The sequence below is a fragment of the Megascapheus bottae genome, chromosome 2 (assembly GCF_031878675.1).
Source record: "Megascapheus bottae isolate mThoBot1 chromosome 2, mThoBot2.hap1, whole genome shotgun sequence".
Lineage (NCBI taxonomy): Eukaryota > Metazoa > Chordata > Mammalia > Rodentia > Geomyidae > Megascapheus > Megascapheus bottae.
This window is the reverse complement of record NC_143510.1, coordinates 63372528-63397923: the sequence shown is the minus strand read 5'-3', so window position 1 is coordinate 63397923 and position 25396 is coordinate 63372528. Positions and strand designations below refer to the sequence as shown.

The 25396-nt window shown below is 34.3% G+C and overlaps 1 protein-coding gene across 1 annotated transcript in view; it reads right to left on the bottom strand.

Moving 5' to 3' along the window:
- Window positions 1-25396, bottom strand: part of Trhde (thyrotropin releasing hormone degrading enzyme) — a 346217-nt gene that overhangs the window by 133048 nt on the left and 187773 nt on the right. Inside the window, exons 4-5 of the mRNA XM_090328261.1 lie at window positions 19370-19524; window positions 16554-16667 (exon numbers count right to left, since the gene is read on the bottom strand). Of these exons, the coding sequence (XP_090184387.1) occupies window positions 16554-16667; window positions 19370-19524 (269 nt within the window). The remainder of the gene's footprint in view (window positions 1-16553; window positions 16668-19369; window positions 19525-25396) is intronic.

Below are 25396 nucleotides of genomic sequence, written 5' to 3'. Positions count from 1 at the left end.
CTCTTTGAATCCTTAATTATTAGGCACAAGAATTTAGACCTAATAAAATGAGCAATAGTAGGTACAATGACACCTAAAGAAAATTATCTCTGATGTACAGAATGGCTTGATTTGTACATAGAGTCAAAAACAGAAGGTCACCATTTTTTCAAGAGGAGATGATGTGTTATAAAACGCATTGCTGAAGAACAGCTGGATCTGAGGATGTTTGGAATAAAAAAAAATCGATGATATTGATCCTCTGATGTTTTGGTTCCCTGGAGTAATGGAAAGGAAATAAAATTCTGAAATAACTACTTGGCTTTTAGAATTGATAAAATTTATTTTAGATAAATTCAAATAAATGAAGAATGGAAGGAGGAAGAATACAGTCATAATATTGGATGTCTATCCCATGAAACAAGGAGCACTGCATGGGTGGACAGAGTTGGGATAGGACAGAAAGATGTCAGTGACGATATTAATTAAGATAAATAAGCTTACAGTTTGACTGTCAATTTTAAAAATCAAGCAGAAATGGAGGTGAGGATACCTGTGGAGGACAAACTAACAAGACCAACCACTGGAAGTAAAATCCCTTAAATTAAGAAGCAAGCGCTAGAATTATTTTTGCAATACCTAGTAGTTTTGTATAGAAATATACAAAACTGAATTCGGAAACTCCAAATTCAGTGTTTTAAAACATTTTATATTATGACAATGTATATAGCATGCATTAATATTTAGCAGGATATGTGAATGAAGTTCAAAGGATTTTCAGCAGAGCATTGAACATCAGAGAAATTTACATTCCTTGATTTCTCACAATGACTTCTACTTGAATATGTGAAAATAAAAGGATAAAATGCCATGGATGGTGTTGGGAAAACAGGAAGTTAATGTAATTTTATGGGGTCATTCCCATAGAAAGACTCGTTAGTTTTAGAGAAGAGTGATATTAGATATTTTGATTATTTTGATTCTCTCATCACAAAAGAAAGACAGGGGAAAAATTCAGAATGTAACATCTGTCTGGATCAATGGTACAGCAAACCAGAGAAAGGCAGTTGAGAACCAAGACTGAGCTTGTCCCAACAGTGGTGAGGGGTATTCACAAGCACAGAAAAATTAGAAAAAATGTATCTCTAGGCAAATGTGAGTTACACGAGAGTAGGCACAAGGATTGCTTAAGGACTCAATTAATTTTCTAGTAGGATGGATCTGAACATAAATGAATGGCTCTACTGGTATTCCTAGAAGCAAGAAGAAAAACAAAACCACCTACACTGTTGCAAAGTTGATGAAAGATTCCCTCAACTGGAAGAAAAATACCTGCCTTTCAGTAGTTGTGTGACCTTGAGCCAAGTACACAAACTTTTCAGACCTCAGCATCCTCATTTGTAATCATATGTGGTTGTTAGGATTAACTAAGTGAGCTCCTTCTACAAATATTTACTAAGTGCCTGCCTTTCCCAGGCGGTTTTAAGGATAATGACATACAAAGAAATGGACCATACAGTTAAAGACTTTATAGACAAGGAAGAAGAGGCAAAGATAAAAGCAAATATAAAAAAAAATCTGCTATACGTAAAAATGGAAATAGGATCTGAATATACAGTGTGACTCTGCTAGGAAGGCTGTGATTTGCTCTGAAAAAAAAAAGCAGGACAAGCTTCTCAGGGAATAGTTTAAATTGAATTTTTAAGGATGATTGCAGTTTTCTAGGAAAGAAGTTGCAGAGAATTGGGGAAAGTCCAGTACATTTGATCATGTTCTCTTTGAAAGTCTACAAAACTTTTTGTGGTACATGACAGTGAATAAAGTGATACTGAGCTCTATTAAAATCATCAAGAAACTCTATATACTAAGGCAGCCAGCGGGAGTTATATCTTAGTGCCTGAAGCCAGAAAACAGTGAGAAAGTAGTCTAGAATGACAAAAACCTGGGCAGAGTGTATAAGACTATCACTGCACAGTTGTTCACAGTTGTGAACACACAACTACAACATGGGCTTTGTGTTTGCTTTCACAAAATAACATTATTTATCTGACATTTACTTCACTTTATGATGACCAACTGTGCTCCATGTATTGACTTGTAATGTATTTATATAAAGAGAAGTGTCAATGACCTCTAGACATATAGGTAGATATATACTCAATCAGATGCGAGCAATGTTGTTCTCAATGTTTGTTCATATAAAGCAATCTCTCACTCCCATTTCTAGTACTTGGTATCTTCTTGGATAGAGATAAAGGCACTTGAACTCAAACCAGTAAGAAATGCCTAAAATTTGGGTAAAATGAAACCAAATTCCATGTATGTTTATAGCCTGCTTCAATTTATGAGAAGACCTCTGTCAAAGTCTGGAAAAAAGACAAGTGTGATACAAGTGGGGCCTCCTAGCAACTCCTCTTACAGTATGAAAGTAGATGCAGGAACAACATAGAATGCCATGGAATGTTGCTATTTCAATGAGAGGAGACAAACTTACAGGGTAAAATGCTTTCACAGTTTATAGCAATATTGACTCCACCTTCAACAATCTCTCACAATGAGAAAATAAAGAAAAGTAATAGTTTTTTATGATTCACCTATCTGGACATCTACATTATCATGTAATAGAGACATCTAAAATTCAATAAGTTACACAAAATGCCCTGTGAATTAATACTAAACTAAACTTGCTCATAAAAAGCTAGAAGGAGGAACCTATACCTAGGCTTGCAGTGTCCAGATTCTTAACTCCTGTTTTTAATGACTGTACGAATCATGATAGAAGGCAGAAGAATATGTCCAAAATTGAAATAAGCAAAGTAAATATAGTGAGGGAAAATTTCTACTGGATTATGACTATCTAAAATGACATCACTATAATATTGTAATATTTTTATAAACATGCCACATGTCACTTTTGTGAAAATAAGAAGTTACTTGGGCTCTTAATGGCCCCACAACATTGAAAAGAACTTTATAAGGCTTATAAAGTTTCTTTTATGAAGTTCTGAAAGTATTTAAACTTTCCAGTAGTCAGCTAGATTCACGAGTGAAAAATTATATCACCACTTAGCTGCCTAGTTAATATTTGATACAGAGCTAAACCACAGTGATAGATGAGATGAATGTAGACCTAGTGAAATACTGTCATCATATAGCAATTAGCTTCAAAATTACCATTTTATTATTTTACATTCAAAATACATAGGCCCAATGTGTTAGTCATTTTCATGAGATGATTGTTGCAGTAGTTTGTTTATACTTAGGTCAAACGTGCTTCAGCACACATATGTATAGGAGGAACTGAAGAATAATTTAAAAAGTAATCAATATTGGTGCCGAGAGTTTGGCCTAGTGGTAGAGTGCTTGCCTAGCATTCACAAAGACCCGGGTTCAATTTCTTAGTACCCCACATACATAGCAAAAAGCCGGAAGTGGTGCTGAGGCTCAAGTGGTAGAGCTCTAGCCTTGAGAAAGCCCAAGGACAGTGCTCAAGCCCTGAGCCCAAGCCCAGGACTGGCAAAAAAAAAGTAATCAATATTAAGGTCTACAATGATATAAGACTATTAAAAAGTTAGGTTCTGTAGTTGTTTACATAAAATTTTATAAAAGCCTTATAGGAACACAAGACTCTAGGAAGATCTCTATTGGTGTAATATTCTGTTATTTTCCATAAACCATCCAACAAATAACTGAAATAAAGTGTTCCATATGCTATTTCTTTCGACTATCTGCCACATTTCCTCCATTGCCAAGCCAAAAATTCTCTAGGAAACTTTAATCAATGCACACGAATATCTTAGATGATTATACAAACCTCTTAATTCCAGACATTGCAAACGTCTCTAGCAGCTATGACTCATTCAAAAAAAATGCCTAACTCAGAGGAAACAGGTGAAATTATTACAACATCCCTCAGCTGCCTAATGTTTTGATTTTAGCATCCAAGATAAGTGTGTCATGTCTCATATTTTCCAAGACAAGATGTGGCTAAGGGAAAAGACTAAGTAAAATAGAATATGAAAGTTACCTCACTATACACAATTATTATACACAATTATACACATTCTGAACCTTCTTTAGAACTTTAAAGATACAGCAATATTGGTATGGCAGAAATTGCTACTACTCATATTTTCAATACAGGAACCTAATTCTCACTGAACAATCATGGATATGCTCATATAACATCAATAACAACTATTTTGATCAGATTATCCAGTCACCAAGTTCAAAACCAAAGTGAATAATCCTTAGGCTCCCACACTTCCCTATTAGCCCTTTAAAATGTGCGTTTATACCTCTAAATGTTTTTTGAAACATTTACCCAATATGAATTCATATGCTGTAAATTTGATTTCTAAATCTGATATGTTTCTGGTTCCAATTTATTCTTTGATTAGAAGAAAGAGATTTAATGCCAACATAGAATCAGATAACCATGTTTCATAAATGATTGATTGATCTTCACATCAGAATTTTTCTTAATTTAAACTCCAACTGGTTACACTTTCAGTTAAATACTTGGAAATTGTGTGAAGTCATAGCTCCTAATCTGAGAAGCATGAGGAAATGAGGTAGGCTTAATTTTTCTATTTCGTTATTTAATATGATTGACTTGAGCAGAAATCTTCCCATATAAGGTTAAACATTTCTGAGATGTAAAACCTCCTTTCTTGGAAGTAAAAATACTTTCCTTCATCTCTTTGCTTAATTTCTAATAAGTTGAAGATATTTCAATAAAATCAAATTTGCCAATCAAAATTAAATAGGCACATAATCGTTTCCGATAACCATTACAAGAAACCTCTGATACTGTGTAAACATAAATTGCATACTCATTTAGGCAATTTAATATTTGATTAGCAAAATCTAATTAAGAGTATGTTAAATGTATATTGACTAGTTATTTCCAAACAACTTTATTTCAAGTTTAAATTTTAATGGAAATATTTTCATACAATTCAAATCTGAAGGAATTCCAATGATGAGCTAATTAGCTACCAGAAATAATTAACATGGATACCAAGTAGCTGATTCATTTTATTATTTTAATTTGTGAAATAAATAATAATTCCAATAACCTTAATTATGTCACAAAATTTTTATTGACCTAATAAGTGGATTTAGTTAAATAGAACTTTAAAAAACTTACCTTCAATATTTAGTGATATAAATGATCCATTCATTAACTAATCTAGTTTGATAAAAATTAAATATCCTAAATTTAACCAGGGAAAGAATAGATATTCTTATGAGGATATGTGGATATATGTTTTTCTCTCACTAGATTTTTCACATGTGATTCTCAACATAACATTATTCAGGAAAATCTTTGATTCTTAAAATTATTTGTAACCAAAACAGCACAGGAATTTCAATACGAATTGGGAAAAGAGAGAAACAAAAGTACATACATATTAAATAGTAGTCAAAAAATTTAATCCAAGAGATATGTAGAAAATAATTGGATGCTATTTTGGGAAACATAAAAGTAGCATTACTCTGACCAAAAATGATCAAGTAAATTACTAAACTGGGACTGTGAATTGAGAGGACATAGATGTTATCATATCTGATGATTCCTTATACCTAACAGAGGAACCAATATAGTTTTTATATAGGAAGTGTTTACTACTACAGTAAAAATAAATGGATCAACTCAATATAAACTCTGAGTATTTCATCATTTGGGGGCCAAAATTTGCTGGTATAATGCTTAGCAATATGTAAAAATATATTATCACAGAAAAGTAAATTATTTTTGAGCCATTTGAGAGATATGACCTTAAAAGATTTCAAACAAGGCTCCTTATTGTCTTAAACGTAGAGCAACAAATTTTTTTCAGAGAACTCTAGGATTTTAATTCGTCTTAGCAAATTGTGATCCAAAGTCTTCAAATCAGACTAGTCATGTGACTAGTTAGGAAGAAAATGAGATTTACGCCAAATTTTTCTCTGAAGGAACTATTGATCTAAACTTGTTTGTAATCAGACAACTTAAAAAACAACATTTAGGTAAAAACATACTATTATCATCATCACCACTACCCGTACAACAAAATAAAACCCAGTAATCAGCCTTATAAAATGCATACCTATTGTCTAGTCTGTGAATTTTGAGAAAGAAGTCCAAAGAAGAATTTGCTTGATTATTTGGTTATTTAAAATAGGATAGGGAAGAGGGGAAAACAAGATGAGGGGCAGGGATGGGGAAGGGGAAATGGGGACCAAGATATGAGAAAGGTTATCAATGTGTGTGAAGTAATGCGCCTTCTAGCTGGTGAATATAATGTAACCCCTCTATTAATTACAATAAAAAATATATGGAAAGAAAAGAAGAATTTGCTTCAGTGGAAAGATATTCAATTAAAGAAATGATTACAAAACATATTTCAATCACATAATATAAAAATCATTTAAAGTATCAAAATGTTTACATATCTGCATATATATGCAGGCAGGGCACTATGGTTTTGAGCTATCCAATAAACAACAAAGCAACTGCTGTCATGGACATCAAAGAACCAAATCCAAAACAAAACTAAACAAAAATCACCATAATAACCCAAATTCAAACACAGAGAAACTACTACCGATGAAATACAGGGCATATAAGAATGTGACACATAAAAATTCCATAATTAGATTACTTGTAATATTTGTTACATAAAAATTAGCACAATGAATACCTTATTTTAGGTGTTAAGTCTTTGACTAAAATAAATAGAATGAATAAATAGGGATGCAAAAATTCCCAGCAATATTTTGAGCTAATTTATATAAAATTTTGAGCTGGTATGCTGTTAATAGCACTTAACAACAGTATCACTGAGTTAAAAATATGAGTAGAGATAAGAAAATGAGTGAAGGAATTAATTGGACGCAGGTGTTCTTGAAGCAAGTTCTAAGGGAGAAATACATTCTGACATATCTTCATTTAAAGACAAATATGACACAAACTGACAAAAATGACTTCAGATATCTAGAGGTTTTGTTTCTCAATCACAGGAAGAGATAAAAACATTAAGATATAAAACTTTTCAAAAGAATTAAAGGGTGAATGGTAGAACCAGGTAAGTTATTTAGCAAAGTGTTAAAATATTTTCTACCAAGTAACTTTGGATCCATGGATAAGAATCCTAAATTCTAGTCTGAATAGTGAATGGAACATTTTTCAGACTCTAAGAAAAATAACAGTAGAAAAGGTGTACACTGGTAATGTGGAAGAATGGTTTATTCTGTTGCATAGTAGGGTAATGGTGAAAGGTGTTCCGTGATATGTTATGTAATCTCTATTAGGAGATTTTAGGAGCAACTCAGTCAATATCTTCATCAATCTTGAATTACTTTTTGAGTTTTTTCATTGCCTTCATAGGTAGATATTCCATACTTTGTATTTGATTACTTAATACCTGCTTTCATTTCTGGCACTCTTGTTTAGTATATGTGAACAGTGTTTAAAAAACAAAACAAAACAAAAAACCCTAGGTAGAAAAAGAGGAAAATGTTTCATAAAGTGTAGTGAACTGACATAATCATAGCTTGCTTAGAAATGGCTTGTATCCTCATATCATTTAAAATATTTAACCATTAGTTAAAGTTAATGATTAATAATTAGAAATTGTAATGACTTATTTTTGTTTGTCTCTGTGTCCCCAGCCTTGATTATTTTCACGTGAAATCTTTCCAAAACAAATTCTCCTTTGTCTGGGAAAATGCTCAGGAATATCAGATATTGCACAATTCATATGTTATAGAAAGATAACATTTTCCCAAGGCAAGGAAAGGGACAGACAAAATAATAAGATAATCTGCTGTGGCCAACATTTTACATTTGAGATTATCATGCCTATAAGAATATTAATATTTTGGTATAAACTTTTAAATTTTTCAACTTGGTTTATCGAGTGACACTTAAAATTTTTCTTAGGAAGCTGGAATACACTACTTACATGCTGTTCTTACTTTAAGAGGGAATGTGCAAGCTCATTATCCTCTGTAGTATTTTTAGTCATAAAAAATGGCCTTGGTTATTGTTAGGCTGTGGTTTCAATGAGGGCTTTATTTAATATCTATTCTGTATATTTATTGACTGGTTTTGAAACTTCTAAGAAAATATGGAAAGACCTTGACACCATGCAATGTGAACAGTCTTCAAAATAAATGCTTTACTCCATAGAGAATGCTCATTTGTCTTTTATCTCTCACTTAATACCATACAAAACCTGAAGCAATGTCTTTCTGAAAAACATGGCTTTCCTCTTAAAAAAGAAATCATCTTTTAAGAACAGGTATGGATTTTTCAACTTGTGTCTTGGCTTTACTTTAAATTAAGAAAAAACATATATAAAATAAGATGTGAAGCAATACTACTAAAAAAGTACCTGCCGGATATTTACCTAAATGGACAAAAACACATCTAAATTTTCGGAAAGTATCTTATTTAGGAAAAGCAAATCTTCTAAAATGAGACAACCACAAGGATATATCTCTTGTTGATATTTGGCTTTTTTCTTTTTTGTTGTTGTTTATCCTCTGATGTTGCTGTATCGGACTTTGGTATCTGATGTATTGTATAAACATTTATTTGTCTAATTGAATCAGGGAAGAAAAAGGGAAAAAGAAGATGAGACAAAGGCCAAAGGATGAACCCATATAATAGCAATGTTCACAAGACAATATGTTGGGAATGAACTCTACAACGTGGGAGGGAGTGGAGGGATGGAAAGTGATAGAAAAACAAAGGAAGAGGTATCAATGTTCAAGAAGTAATGTACCCACTTCCTTACAAAGATAACTGGAACCCCTCTATACATTATTCTGATAATAAAATAAAATTAAAATGAGTCAACCCATTTTCATAATTCCGAACTTTTACTAAGCCTTCCATTTCCCATACAACTGTCAAGCCAAATTTTTTTATTTTCATTTGGAAAAATACTTATGTGATTTAATTTTTTGAGCTGTTGATATATTTTAGATATGAGGCCTTTGTCCGTTGTATGATTGGTGAAGATCTTCTCACACTCTGTAGGCTTCCTAACTAATTTACTAGCTATGTCCTTTGCCATACAAAAGCTCTGCAGTTTAATGCAGTCCCACTTATCCAGCCTTTCTCTGATTTGTTGTGATTCTTGACCTGTGCCAAGGAGGCCTAGTGTATCTCCTATTCCTTCTTGTAAAGTTTTCAGTGTGTCAGCTTTTACCTCCAGGTCTTTGATCCATTTGGAGTTAATTCTAGTACAGGGTGACAAAGAAGGATCCAACTTTAGTTTTCTGCAGGTGCTTAACCAGTTCTGCCAGCACCACTTGTTGAAGAGGCAATCTTTCTTCCATTCTATTTTTTTGGCTCCCTTGTCAAAGATTAGGTGGCCATAGGTCTGTGGTTTAATATCTGGGTCCTCAGTTCTATTCCATTGGTCTTCAGGCCTGTTCTTGTGCCAGTACCAAGCTGTTTTTATAATTATTGCTCTGTAATAGAGTCTAAAGTTTGGTATTGAAATTCCTCCTGTGCTGTTCTTTCTGCTAAGAAGTGTTTTTGCTATACAGGGTTTTTTATTATTCCATATGAAATTTTGGATTGCCTCTTCTATTTCTTTAAAGAATGCCATTGGGATATTGATGGGTATTGCGTTGAATTTGTAGATAGCCCTTGGAAAGATTGTCATTTTCACAATGTTGATTCTACCAATCCAGGAGCATGGGAGGTTTTTCCATTTCCTTAGTTCTGCTTTAATTGCCTTTTTCAGGGTTTTAAAGTTTTCATCAAAAAGGTCCTTTACATTCTTAGTTAAGCTAATTCCTAGGTACTTTATTTTCTTTGAGGCTATTCCAAAAGGAGTTGCTTTCCTGAAGTAGCAACCATCCCATTAAAAAATGGGCCAAAGACTTAAAGAAAGTCTTCTCTGAAGAAGAAAGAAAAATGGCCTATAGATACATGAAGAAATGCTCAACATCTCTGGTCATAAAAGAAATACAAATCAAAACAACACTAAGATTCCACCTCACTTCAGTTAGAATGGCCAGGATCAGGAAAACGAATAACAACAGATGCTGGAGGGGATGTGGCCAAGAGGGATCACTACTACACTGTTGGTGGGAGTGCAAACTCATTCAACCACTATGGAAAGCAGTATGGCAGTGCCTCAAAAGGCTAAACATAGAGGTTCCCTATGATCCAGCAATTCCACTACTTGGCATTTACCCAACCATCCAGAAACTAGGGCATACTAAATCCACTAGCACATCAATGTTCGTTGCAGCATTATTCACCATAGCAAAGATATGGAACCAACCTAGATGTCCCTCAGTTGATGAATGGATCCACAAGATGTGGTATTTGTACACAATGGAATTCTATGCTGCTGTCAGAAAAAACAACATCGCCCCATTTGTTAGGAAATGGAAAGACTTAGAAAAAATCATATTAAGCGAAGTAAGCCAGACTCAAAGGAACTTAGGCTCAATGGTTTCCCTCATTCATCATAACCAGTAGAAACCTTGGGCCCTAATAGCAAAGATTTGCAATAGAGCAAAAACTTGATACATAAGACCATATAGTATGAAGCTAATTGAATGGACCTCTAGGATATTGAAACAAAAGCCGAATAACGAATGATTGCTGTCCTTAAGGTGCTATGTTATCTCTCATCTCTTTTGCTGTTCCTTCGTTATCTCATATTGTCACAATATCTCACTTTGTTATCTGATATATTGGATACATTTGTATTTGGTTACTTGAAACTGGACAGAGCAGGGGGGAAAACCAAGAGGGGGGTGGGGGTAGGGTAATGGGGACCAAGACATGTGGAAGGGTATCAATGTATGTGAATTAATGCACCCTCTATCTGGCAAATATCATGTAACCCTTTTATTAAATACAATAAAAAATATTAAAAAAAAGAAAAAATACGTGTAAACAGAATTATAAGTGATTAAGTATTCTGCCTATGTTAAAGCTAAAAAACATTATCTGTGCTCTAAAGTTTCTAAATAGGCTAATATACTTAAGCAATGAACAAATGAGTGCTTTTCTAACAAATACCTTACTTGTTTTTTTACTATTAGATGTCGTTAATCAGCACATTAATAAATGAAGGTGTCTTATGAGAAGAATAGAATTAGTCCTAATACAGAGATGAACATTTTTAAAAAATGGTTATTGTGTTAGTTGCAATCAAGTTGTTATTTTACCTATTAATCCTTGCTGGAAATTCTTAGTATCTCATTGGTTAGAATCCAAGTCTCAGGATTACTGAACACTGGCGCTGTGTTAGCATTCTCCTAATTTGTGCTTTCTTTGAATTTCAATGTAATCCAGGACACCTGGGGTACCCAGACCCAATGTAAGCACCGTTAGGATTCTTCCTGTGCTCACTCTGAGAATTGATATGGCACAAGGACACTTTTCTCTAATGGAATTAGCTGCTGCGTCCATTATAGCTCTACCTCTGTCTTTGTTTCTTCTTTGTCTTTCCTACAAACCCCTTATCTACCAATGCCAAACACTACTCTGCCACTAATAGTAGAAGGAAAAAGAAAAATCCTTTATTTTAGAACAGGGAGGTACAGCTTCCCAGTTTCTCACTAATGGGGGAACTTTGTAAAAGTTTACATTTTTGGTTAAAAATTCTTGCAGAGGGAAAAGGAAAGAACAAGGAAGAGATATATTTTGAAAAGTAGGACCCCAAGTGATTCAAGCATGCATTCCTTCTGTTACCCTTCTAGTCTTTCACTATGGAAGCACTTTTAAGCAACTGAATATCAGTAAGAGCTCACAGACCTTTGATACTAGACAGGAAGCCCTTAATTTTCTTTGCATTCAATATGTGAGGGAATTCTGAATATAAAATAACCGGTATAAAACAATTGATGATCTTCTAATTTTATCTGGAGAGACAATTCTTAGATGGACTTTGATCATAGTAGATAATTCCAACCCTATGGAATGCTAAAATATAGATAGATAGATAGATAGATAGATAGATAGATAGATACATAGATAGATACATAGATAGATACATAGATACATAGATAGATACATAGATACATAGATACATAGATAGATATAAATAGACATAGATAGACATATAGATATGTGTAGATCTAGATCTAGATACATATTTCTTCCAAAGTAAGATTCTAAAATGAGTTTATCTAATTTCTAAATGTTCTATCTCTGGTGTCAAAGCTCTGTTAGACTTCAATTTTGCTGAATTATAGTAATACCATCAATCTAAAACTACTCTTTGATAGAGTATTTTTTTGGCCAGTCCTGGGTTCGGACTCAGGGCCTAAGCATTGTCCTTGGGTTTTCTCAAGGCTAGAGCTCTACCACCTGAACTATAGCACCACTTCTGCCTTTTTTCTATGTACGTAGTACCGAAGAATTAAACCTGGGTCTTCGTGAATGTTAGGCAAGCAAGCTACCACTAGTCCAATCTCCTGGCTCTGATAGTATATAAAGTATATTTTAAAAGCAAGTTAATTATTAAACAAATAAATTATTAATCTAAAGCAAATTAATTTCTCCTACTTTTACACCTTCTTTTTGAAATGTTTTCACATATGTCTACATTTAAACCAGAAAAGAATTAAACTCAATGAACACAGTACTTGTCTCTTTTTGAATGAAAATTTAAAAACCTGAAAAGTGAAAATAATTTCATTTCTTTTTTTTTTTTTTGCCGGTCCTGGGCTTGAGCTCAGGGCCTGAGCACTGTCCTTGGACTTTCTCAAGGCTAGAGCTCTACCACTTGAGCCTCAGCACCACTTCCGGCTTTTTTCTATGTATGTGGTACCAAGGAATTGAACCCGGGTCTTTGTGCATGCTAGGCAAGCACTTTACCACTAGGCCAAACTCCCGGCCCTAATTTCATTTCTTTTAACAGACAATCATCATTGGAGCACTTTACAATAATATGGTGTAATTGAAAACATGTGAGTTTGCTATTTCAACCCTGTTTATGATAAAATGATATTCATTTTACATTTTAAGGCAGTACTCTGAGGTATTCTATAGTTTGTGCAAAGAATCTTAGTTACATGATTTTCCATAAGTAGTTGTCATTATAACTAGGGTTCTTATAAAATTTGAAAGAATAAATTTTCAATCTTCATATTTCATCAATATATAATTTAATATTTATTATTGGATATTCTGTAGTATTCATTTAATAAAAGAATTCACACTAGTAGTCAATGGTTGTCTTTATAGAATCACTTTATTAGTATGTTATATGTAAGAGACTAGGGGAGATTCCTACAATGCAGATAAGACAAATTCTAATTAAAACTTATACAACATACATGAGGATGTAATTATATCTGCATTAGTATTAGATTTTGCTGTGCATCATTTTTAAATAAAAGTAATAGAGAATTGTCAAATAATAATGACAATTATTATTAAGTTACTCTTTGGTTTATGTTGCTATACAATAGTCCATGTGGCAGACGTAGATAACAGTTGAGCTGAAGAGAATGAATCTAGACACACAGATTATAGAAATTATTTCAAAAGATAAACATAACTGATATAAGTTTTGGTGTCAAAATGGATTACCAGTGTTGGAAAGGCACAGTACCTATGTGTAAAATCAATGTGTTCTCTAACAGAATGTTCAGCTTCCAGGCCCATGACATCATCTCACATTTGTGCAGTGGTTTGGGCAAATATTTCAAAGACCTCACCAAAATCATGTGTAACTTACTGAGTCTGAACAAATATCTCACCTCTCACATGATAAGGATGTATGAAAGAGGTGAAATGACATGCTTACAACTGGAATATCTTATTCCCAATCCACTCCCCTAACCTGACATAATTCTTTGCAAAGACATAAAATCTTTAAAATGATAAATTTGGTTAGTTTCAATGGAGAAAATATTTTTACACACAAATGTTTATTTTACATATTGTTGCTAATAGGAAAAACCAATTGTTTCTATATTGGAAACTGGATCTGAAACATACTCATATATAAAGAAAATCTAAGTTGTGTGTGTGTGTGTGCATGTGTGTGTAACAGCTAATCAAAGCAAGAATATCAGCTTAAATCAGAGGGAAAAAAGCTTCCTAACAATACAATAGTTAATTCTGTTCTTTATTGGTGTTCCATGGAAAGGAGATTGTTTTGATAATCTCCCTAGAAAATTGATATTGTATTTTTGTGTTTGAGACCTATGTCCTAGAAATGAGAAAGGTACTGTTTGGGAGACTAGAGGCAAGAGAGGTCAACCTTCAGAGTTTCTTTGCTCCTGACATAAGCTTGACTCTTCATTTTCCCTTTTTAAGTTCAGCCACAGTGAGGCCCAAGCCATGTATTCATGGACAGGCTTCTCTGCATATCATAGGAACATCAGCAGCTGCTACAGCTATCATCATCTGACTCTACAGTATTTCTTTCTCTCATTTTCTGATGTCATTCTGAAAAATAGTACTGACACAGCCTTATAGTCATTCAGCTTTCTCCATTACTTATGTGGCTAACTTTTTCTTAATATTTTTATGCAAAAAGAGATGTTAATAGTTTATAATAGGAAAATTTATTTCTTGAATTTCTTATATGTTTAATGAAGTCAATATATTAAGGTATTTAACTAAATACAAGGAAAGCTGTTAAAACCCAAACCCACAAAAGAATGGGAAATTTTGGTAATTTGTTATAATTTAAACAAAGAGACAAGGATTCTCTCTACTTAGAAATTAATGATGATAGGCACCTGGTGATTTCTTAGTAATAGAGTAAGCCTTCTATGTGACTGATCACCTATTTATTAGTTTTTAGATATACACTCAATTCAAATCTTATATCTTAATCACACAAGGTTATTTTGTTTTATTTCTCTTCTGGTCCTCAGGCTTGAACTCAGGGTTTGAGCACTGTCTCTGTGCTCTTTTGCTCAAGGGCAGTGCTACCACTTGAACGACATCTTCTCTTCTGGTATTTCTGAAAGTTAATTGGATTTAAGAATCTCAGAGAGTTCCCTGGACTGGTTTCAAATCAGATCTGACTCCTGAGTCCCTATGATTACAGGCATGAATCACAGTGTCCAACTCACATAAGATTTTCCAGTGTACATTCTGTATTTAGAAGAACACAGATCTCAGTTGTGTAAGTCTTGATTGTTTGCAAAAATATTTTGCAGGGCCGGGAGTTTGGCCTAGTGGTTAAAGTGCTTGCCTAGCATGCATGAAGACCCGGGTTCGATTCCTTGGTACCACATACATAGAAAAAAGCCGGAAGTGGTGCTGAGGCTCAAGTGGTAGAGCTCTAGCCTTGAGAAAGTCCAAGGACAGTGCTCAGGCCCTGAGCCCAAGCCCAGGACTGGCAAAAAAAAAATATTTTGCAAACAGCCTGTGTTTATAATTCAAATAATAAAATAATGGAAAAGAACATGCATTCCAAGATGAGAGTAGGGGAGTTGGGGAGGGAAATGGGGACAAAAACATGAGAAGGGGTATCAATATGCGAGAAGTAATGCATCTTCTATCTGGCAAATATAACTGTAACACCTCTATACATTAAAAATTATTAAAAAATAAAAAAGAATACAAATTTCATTCCACATGCTTTTATACTACATTTAAAACTTTAAAACTGAAAACATACAGGCATCCTTGAACTGAAACTATAGATTTCCCAAGAAAAAATTCATTAAAAAAAACTATCAAAATCTGTCCATTTTTAGCCCATGTATGATTCTGTTGATTACTTTTTGATCTAACATGTACTTTTAATAATGATGAATAAAAAAGATTTTATTACAAGTAACTGAATGATCTAAAAAAACTTACCTGTATGTGTAATGTCATTTGTATTAAGAACATCTATTAATATTGAGAAATAATGAAATCTTAAATCAGTAATATTCCACAGCATAATGAAATTTTTAACATTGGTTCATAGTCATCTAAAATCAAAAGATAGTTTTGGAAATATTTTACTAACCTTATGTACTCAAGTTTTAAAATTACACCTTTGTGAAATACGTTAGATAGCACTGTGCAGTATTGGTAGCTTTTCTTCAAAGTTTATTAAGGCATTTTAATTCAGTTTGGCATCATAAGCAAATGCAAGTGAGATATTTTAATTGCATCATATGCACTTACATAGATGAGTGAGGTGTGAAATATGGAACATATGAAAAATGTATAAAATATGGACAAGCTTCATGTACATAATTAAGATATATTAACATGGTATTATTGTTATAATAAGTTACCATAATCTTTATCCCACAAGAATCAGCTGAACATGGGGCCGGGAGTTTGGCCTAGTGGTTAAAGTGCTTGCCTAGCATGCATGAAGACCCGGATTCGATTCCTCGGTACCACATACATAGAAAAAAGCCGGAAGTGGTGCTGAGGCTCAATGGTAGAGCTCTAGCCTTGAGAAAGTCCAAGGACAGTGCTCAGGCCCTGAGCTCAAGCCCAGGACTGGCAAAAAAAAAAAAAAGAATCAGCTGAACTTATGGTAGACAAATAATAGGAAGACACAGATAATCTCATATTTTATGTTCAAATGAATTTACTACTGAGATTCCAAAGGATTAGGGAGAGGTGAACTTACCATGTTCCAGCCAGGATAGAGGTAGTCTGTACCCACAAATTCAAAGTAGTGAGCAAAACCTTCCTTCAGCCACACATCTTCCCACCACACAGGAGTCACAAGGTCACCAAACCACTATAGGAACAAAGGAAAGGCCATCAGATGATATCCCATCTACATCATACCAATTTTACTTAAAATATGTCACATTGTAATTATCATCAATGGAGGTCAATTCCCAATGGATTTCCTGACCTTAAAATGTGTTAAGACTATATTTATTTGACTGTTGATGCAATATTTGTATTTTGAAAATGCATTCAGGGTAGAACAAAAAGAATGCTGGGTAAAGAAGGAACTCAAGAGGGTGGAAATAGATGACAGCTATCTTTAAATAGTTGAAGACCTATTATATAGAAAAAGAAAAGGTTTGTTTCTGGTGACCCTACAGGGAGCAGCCTGGGAATAATGAATTAGAACTGGAAAATGTCTGCTAAAATTGCAGGAAATTCTCTAATGATTAAAGTGGCCCAATACAGAAAATGAAGCCTTAAGAGGTAGTGACTCATTACTAGAAGTACTAGAACCATTGCCCTCAAGTAGCGGAGCAATTCAGAGAATTCCCTGATTAACCTCGCTAAAAGCTTCAATGGTCCACAAGAATTGACTCTCTATGATGAGTACACCAAAAAGCATTTCTATCTCCCAAATTATTCCACAAAATATACAGTTGAAATTTTAATGGATGTTTTGATTCTAACAGGCTGTATTGCTCTGAAATCCTTGTTCATTTTTTGGAAAAATTAAAAGAATCATTTCCTTTTTATTTCATAAAAGAATACATTACAAGCTAAACATTTAAGCTTCAGTGATATAAGACTTAGATTATATGTCTCCTCACATAGGTTATAATTTATTGTGGAAGTAGGAAAGATGAGGTGAAGAAGGAGATTCATAAAGAAAAAAAATGAACAATACAATTTCTAATCTTAAAATGTTACAGGAATGGAGAAGGGATCTTTGCAGATTATAAATCACAATCAATCTCTCTAAGCAGGTGACATCTGAACTGAGAATTAATATTGAGTCAACCATGAGATAACCTTGGGTAAGAGGTTTCCAGGCAGATGCAAATAAACTTTATTGTAAAAACTCTATATGTGAATGAGCTCTCCAAGAAAAGGAAGATCTGTGAGACTAGAATAGACAAGATTAGGCTGGAGCAAGCACGAGAAAGTCCTTAGAGGCAGACAAGTACCAGATGATGAACAGCTTTCAGAGTTGCATAAGGAGCTCACCGACAAATATTTCAGTGTTAACAATAAAGTATCACTTTTTCCAGGTATCTCTAACTATGTTGATGACAACGAATGTTTTATTTTCACTTGTTTAATTTTTTAGCCAGAAATTAGCAGTTAACAACCCTGTGCTTAGATTTGTGACAACAAACAGGTGGGAAGGAAAAGCAATGTCAAAATTAATGTGACACTAAGAGTGACAATTATTCCTAGTTTCTCCTGCCTCTGGTATACCATTTCATAGTAAGAAACTTACAACCACTAAGGTATTCTAAGAAATCAACTCATGATATTAAACAATATACAACAAGAAAATTTTAATCCTCTGAATAATTATAGCACTAACAGTGTGTGTTCACTGGAACAGAACTGTACAACTAACTTGTTGCTTATCAAACTATTCAGAGGAGCTTGATTTTTGCTTTAGAGTTGTAAGGCTTAATGGAAATAATGCTCTTTAGCCAGAAGAGAAGTCCAAGTTATATCTGTAATTGATTGTCTGATTTTCTAAGGTAAGAAACATGTCTCATCTGGTCAACATGACAGGTATAATAAACATTCTACAAGTTTACTGCAAAAGGCTGACATTTAGGTAAATGCTCACATACCTTGAACCAATCCATCATTAAGTCAGATAGATTCCTGTATTAGCATTTAACTGTTCACATTTTTTCATTGACAAAATTATCCATACCATTCTCTCTTTGGTTTTTCTAGCTTTTAAAACTTCTTTCTGTTTACAACATTAAAATCATGCTATAACACAGTGAGATATCTGGTGTTTTCAGTTAAAAACTATGCATAGTTACTTGGAACCAGGAAAGGTATTCCTGTTTATTAAGAAGAGCATCAATTTTAAGTATGTTTTGTCACTAAATTCAAGATTCAGATTAGCAGTGAAAATAAATTACTCTAATACCTTCTACGCGTTGTAAGAAAATGCATAAAATCAAAATGAAATTCTTTTTATCTTAGCTTTGCTACAAAGCTGGTTAATTTACATATGAATTTCTAAACATGCCAAGGGAAAAATATATCAATCATTTGAAAACAAAGAATTTAATTTATGGCTGAGTTAGTAAAAGACTTCCTAAGTGTCTTCAGCTTGGGAAAGGGGGACTAACAAATTGATTTTGGCAAAACGTACAAAAAACTCAGCTGCATCCTGTGACATTGCAATAAATCACTGCCAACATGACACTTACCATATGCACACACTAATAATCAGCAGGGAGGGGAACCCACATAGAAAAGACACAGCAACCCCATGGGGCTCCATAGAAGGCATGGCTGTGGGATCTCCATGTCAATAATCTCACAGTTCAAGGAAATGGAATGACATTTGTTTGATCTGTTTATGAGCTTTTGTTTGTGATGTCACCTGGGGAAAGAAATGAATGCCTTCCAGAAAATAAAAGTACACCATGCTTGATATGCAACTCAATAAGGAGAGTAATAATTCAGCTCCTAATTTAGAGATCGGAAATCATTCTAGAGAGTTGGTACATTATACTTACACCTGATCCTTTTTTTTCATACCTGGTGACATATCTCATGAACAATGACCATGGTGACATCCAGCAAATAAGAAATAGATGAAACACTGGGATCCAGCAGTATTCTTTGTTCCACAAAAATACTTAATCCCCAGTTCTCCATAGCAGCATACGGATGCTTAGGCACAGCTAAAAGATCTAGAAACAGAATAGAACAGTTCCAAAGGCTTTAACACACACACACACGCACACACTACACACTAGATACTAAAGTTTCATCACCTACATCCAGAAACCTAATGGAAAAGAATGCTTAGCCTGTTTTTAGTAAGTATTTTTGGCATATAAATTAAGCAGACTGCCATTTCTACATGCAGCAGACATCTAGAACAGCACTGTTGATAACACCCAGTCATTTCAGTTCAGGTTCGGCCCAGGGGCTGGAAAGATTGGCATTGGTATTGATGGGTCTCCATCATGGTAAGCTTCTGAAAGTTCAGGGAGCAAGGACAGTGGGAATTCCTAAAGCCAAAGGTATCCCACTTAATACAGTAAACATTGTATCTTTAATTTTATCTCAATATTGTCCAGAAGAAATCACTTTTATTTTAAAATATGCTCTAAATATTTTTGGTTGCTAAATTCTGGTATATTTTTCCCAGCCCTATTAAAAATAAAATGGTCCACATAGAGGCAGCTTGTAGAGAAAGCTATAGCAGTGGAGTTGGTGGCACTGTATAGTATAGGGACTCCAGAGCACCCATAGGGTTTTAGCCCTATGACCAGCCATAAATGTGACATCAATAAATCACTTACTTTACTTGTTTCATGTCCAGAACTGAGGACCAAACGATGGACCTTTCACTTGCCAGTTAACTGTCCTTCCACTGATCTAAATTCCAGAATTACTTTTATTTATTTATTTATTTATTTATTTATTGTTTATAGGATACCAGAGCATCAAACACAGGGCCTCACGTCTGCTAGGCAAGCGCTCTACCACTAAGCCATATTCCTAGCCCCTCATTTAATTTCTCCAGATCCCAATCCCCATACCTCTAAAATAGGGTTATTTCCCTTATTTCTAAAATGTTTTGTAACCTCAAAAGTCTATGATTATAAGATTCTAAAATTTGTGTTTATTTCCAAAGGTTATAGAGGTGCTATTAGCTCTGCTTATGGTGATACATACAAAAAAAGTTCCTGCTTTGATAGACTCCATCTGCTCCAGGCCCATAGTAATGATAAATAAAATATCAAAAAAAGAAAAGTTGAAAAAAAAGACATCTCGGGGCTCATAAATAAATAAATAAATAAAGCAAACCCCAAACCTCATAGACCAGGAATGACACTGACATGCAAAGTGGCGATAGTATATGAAGTCACAGGTCTGCTAGGTTCTGGCTCCAGAAGCAACTGGGAACTGAGTCTAGCAGGACCCACTAAAGCCAAGAGAATGAAAAGCAAGCTGACTGCTTGGTACACAAGGTGGAGGTAGGGCAGATATGCTCATAAGAAAAATCCCAAAATAGCTCCTTCTCTTTGCTTTATGGGAAATCTAACAAGGGGTGGGATAGGAACTGGCTCCCCCTGAATCCTTGGGACAATGCTCTCTGAATCTACACAGAAATGATATCCTAATGTTCATGGTTGTGTTCTGTTTGTAAAATGGAACATGAAACCACTTTCAGTAAGAAAAAGGACAAAGAAACAATGCAAGAGCTACATGAAGGAATGCCAGACGCCAAGCAAAGTCAGTGATCTCACCTGTAGATTCTAACACCAGTGCTATCAGTGTGGAAAATCTAAAAAATGTAATATTGAAAAAAGAAGGTGTGAAATAAGCCATACATTATTTTATATAAAAAAGGCAAGCAGAATAATGCTACGGGCCTAGATAGATAGTGATGATAAAACAATATGCAAACACACAGAGAAATGATAAAGATCAAAGCCAGGATCATGATTGCTTCAGGAAAGAAAAGAAAAGCAAACACTGAGGGAGATTCTCAAATAATTTAATATGAATGTCTGTAATATTTATGTTTTCAAGTTGGTTATGGATACATGGGTATAAAGAGAAGATATTGTTGATTCATTTATGTGTCCAATAAATAATTCATAATGAATAAAACTATAAGATAACCAATAGCACAAAATCTTACTCTTTATGGTTGATTTTCATTTATTCCTGATTTCAACAAATATCTTCTTGACATAGATGATTATGCATGACATACATGCATGAAGGCATGACATATACAAAAAGTAACATTACAGCAACATGATGGAGGAAAAGTATCTGACTGGGAATATTCTTAGAACAATTGCATTTGAGTAGGGCTCCACACTGACACATACAATTTCAAGAGACAGACAGAGGTCGTGTATGTATTCATGAACCTAACAGATATGGGTTGTATATGACCTCTGTTTAAGCGCCTATAGTTCTATCCTTCAGGCTCCACTTCTGCTTATGTGCGTGTATGACTGTTTGACGGAGGTCTATTAACAGGAATAAATGGATGAGAGAAATACAGTGAATGTAACTACATACATATATAATCTATAGGTGTACACTATATAATCTACATGTGTACACTAATCTATATGTGTAGGTAAGATGATGCTTGGTTCAGTGAGTGGCCAAGGCAAATCTCTCTCACGTAATTTCATTTTACATGTAATGTGAATGATGGCCAAAGCCAGCTTGTGTGCAAATCTGTGCAAGCGTATTCTAAGAAGAAGACACAACACACACCCTGGGCTGAAATGGAAGATGCAAGGAGGTTTCCCTAGCTGAACCATAGGAGGGGAATGAGGAGCCAAGAACTGGTACAAACTGCAGACCTATTAACAATAGAGCTACCATGTGCCAACTCTGCCTGTTACCAGTAGATGGAACTGGGAGGAACACTTGGGCACATGAGCAGGGTTTTGGAATCAAGCCTGTGGCCAACTGGAAACTCTTCTCTCTTCTCCAGTACTCTGAGAGCTGAGTTAAGTCAGATCAAGCCACAAACTTGGTTCAAATGGCTGAAAGAAACTTCAAACATAAGAGCCAGAGCTGAGATTGGAATAAAAAGGAAAGATGAACTTACAGGGCAATTTCAGAGAGAAAAAAATCCAGACTAACAGAATAAAAACAGGTATGGTGAAAGGGCATTTTCTGGGTGGTGCCAAAGGTAACAGGGATTGATGACTTAAGCGAGTAACTGAGCTCCTCCTGATATGCAGAAGAACCAAGTCACAAAAGTCAAGCCTATGTAACAAGGTTAGAGATCAAGCAAGCAGGCATTTTTGAGCAGATGCAGCCAAATTCTGATCATGTGATTGAAGAAGAGACTAAAACACAGCAGGGCCTGTACTGGGGTAGCTTTTTAGATAAAGACATACTTTGAATGTGAAATCATTTTTATTGATATCAAAAGAGGAGGGAAATAATATCCCTTTAGATTATGATGCTATAGATATAATTATTTTGAAGCAAAGGCTTAGATAACACTATTCTCACTACTCTAGTAGTGTTCTTTTTCTAATTTTAAAGATGATATGCAGAGGGATTACAGTTAGGTAAATCAGGTAATGAGTATATTTCTAAGTTTATTGCAATGTACTGGAGAATTTGGTGAAATCACATGGAGAGCTATTTCTGCTGTGCTTCTACTAAACCTTGTGTGATCATTTTACAATTTAAGAGAATCCTACCAACTATACATCCATATAAAAATCATTTATTTTATTTTATTTTATTTTATTGTTGGTGGTAGGGCTTGAACTCTGTCCCTGAGCTCGTCAGTTCAAGGCTGTTGCTCTAGCCACAGTGCCATTTCGAAAAAAATCATTTAAACCAATGCTGTTATAGAAGATGAACTTACAATAAATAAGAACTGGGAACAATCCAAAAGTCCACCAAGAATTAAACAGATAAAAGTATTATAACCATACAACAAAGTACTACTTACCAGCATTAAAAAATAAACTATTGATCAGGCCAGTGTATGTGAATCTCAAAATAATTATACTTATGAGCTAAAAAATTTAAGAACCTATGGTGAATATAATATACAGAAATCTCAAAAAATACAAATTAATCTGTGGTTTCAGAGAACAGATAAGTTCCCTAGGAGCAGGAATAGGAAGAGTTACAACAGTAATAAGAATGCATGGGCTATGTTCCTTTTGAAGAACACATTTGTGTGTATGTGAGAACTTCCTTTATATACTGCACATATGAACAATACATTGTATGTTACTGTATCAATGTAATGTTAAACAAAGAAACTAGGCTCATAACAGAAATATTCACTTCCATATTTAGAGCAAATAAAATTTATTTACAATAAAATGAATCATTTCATTCTTAAAAAACAAACTAGCCAGGCATCAATGGCTCACACGTGTAATCCTAAGTGCTCAGAAGGATGAGACCTGAGGGTCCTAGTTTGAAGCCAGCCTGGGCAGAAAAGTCCCTATGAGATTCTTATCTCCGATAGATTCCTATCTCCAATTAACCACTGTGGCTCAAGTGGTAGAGCACTAATTTTGAGCACAAAGAGACTCAGGGACAATGCCCAGGTCCTGAGTTCAAGTTCCATAACTGACAAAACAAAACAAGATGAGGTGTGGGGGTGGGGGGAAATGGGGACCAAGACATGTGAAAGGGTATCAATGTATGTGAATTAATGTACCTTCTATCTGGCAAATATCATGTAACCCTTTTATTAATTACAATAAAAAATACATGAAAAAAAGAAAACAAAAACAGAATTGGAAGTATGGCTGAAGGGGTAGAATGTTAGCTAAATAAACAAAACAAGCTTAAAACTTAATACCACCAAAGAAATGAAAAGCTAGATCTAAGAAAATGCTAATGATTCAGAATCTTAGAATTTCAAAGAAAATTCTAGATAAAATGATGAGTGGTAGCATGCTTCTAAATAATTACTACAGCCTAAAAGACAGAAAATAATAAAAACCTCTAGACAGAAAAAGGCTACATAAAACTAGTGAATGCGATAGCAACATAAATTCTACTTACCCCCTACTACCTGCTCTGAATGTATGACGGTTTTCTGCTATCCAGTCATCAAAACAGCCATAAATAACAGAAATCACAGTATCTCTGGACATTTCTCGGGCTTCATTTTTTTCTAGCATTGTTGAAAATTGTCATACTCTTGATTAGTGTATGTACAAACTAGATATATGTGTTTTTCTGCTAGTTCTCTGATTGACCCTTATTTTTCTGTTTCCCTTTTATTTTTAATTGCACACCATTCTCTGACTCTTCAAAATCAAACCCCCTAGATTTTCAATCTGCAGTTTTTATGGATTTTAAACTTTTCATTACTGTGATTTAAACATAAAACCACATTTATTTATTTATTTATTTATTTTTAATTTTTTTATTGTAATTAGTAAAAGGGTTACATGATATTTGCCAGATAGAAGGTGCATTAATTCACATACATTGATACCCTTTCACATGTCTTGGTACCCATTTCCCTCCCCCCCCACACCCCCCACCCGTCTTGGTTTTCCCCCCTTCCCTATCAAATTTCAAATATCCAAATACAAATAAATTCAATTTATCAGATAACAAAGTGAGATACTATACCAATATGAGATAACCAAGGGACAGCAAAGGAGATGAGAGACAACATAGTACATTAAGGACAACAATCATTCGTTACATGGCTTTTGTTTCAATATCCTAGAGGTCCTTTCAATTAGCTTCACATTACATGGCCTTATGTATCAAGATTTTGCTCTATTGCAAATCTCTGCAATAGAGCCCAAGGTTTCTACTGATTATGACGAATGAGGGAAACCATTGAGCCTAAGTTCCTCTGAGTCTGGCTTACTTCACTTAATATGATTTTTTCTAAGTCTTTCCATTTCCTAACAAATGGGGCGATGTCATTCTTTCTGACAGCAGCATAGAATTCCATTGTGTACAAATACCACAACTTGTTGATCCACTCATCAACTGAGGGACATCTAGGTTGGTTCCATATCTTTGCTATGGTGAATAGTGCTGCAATGAACATTGTTGTGCTAGTGGTAA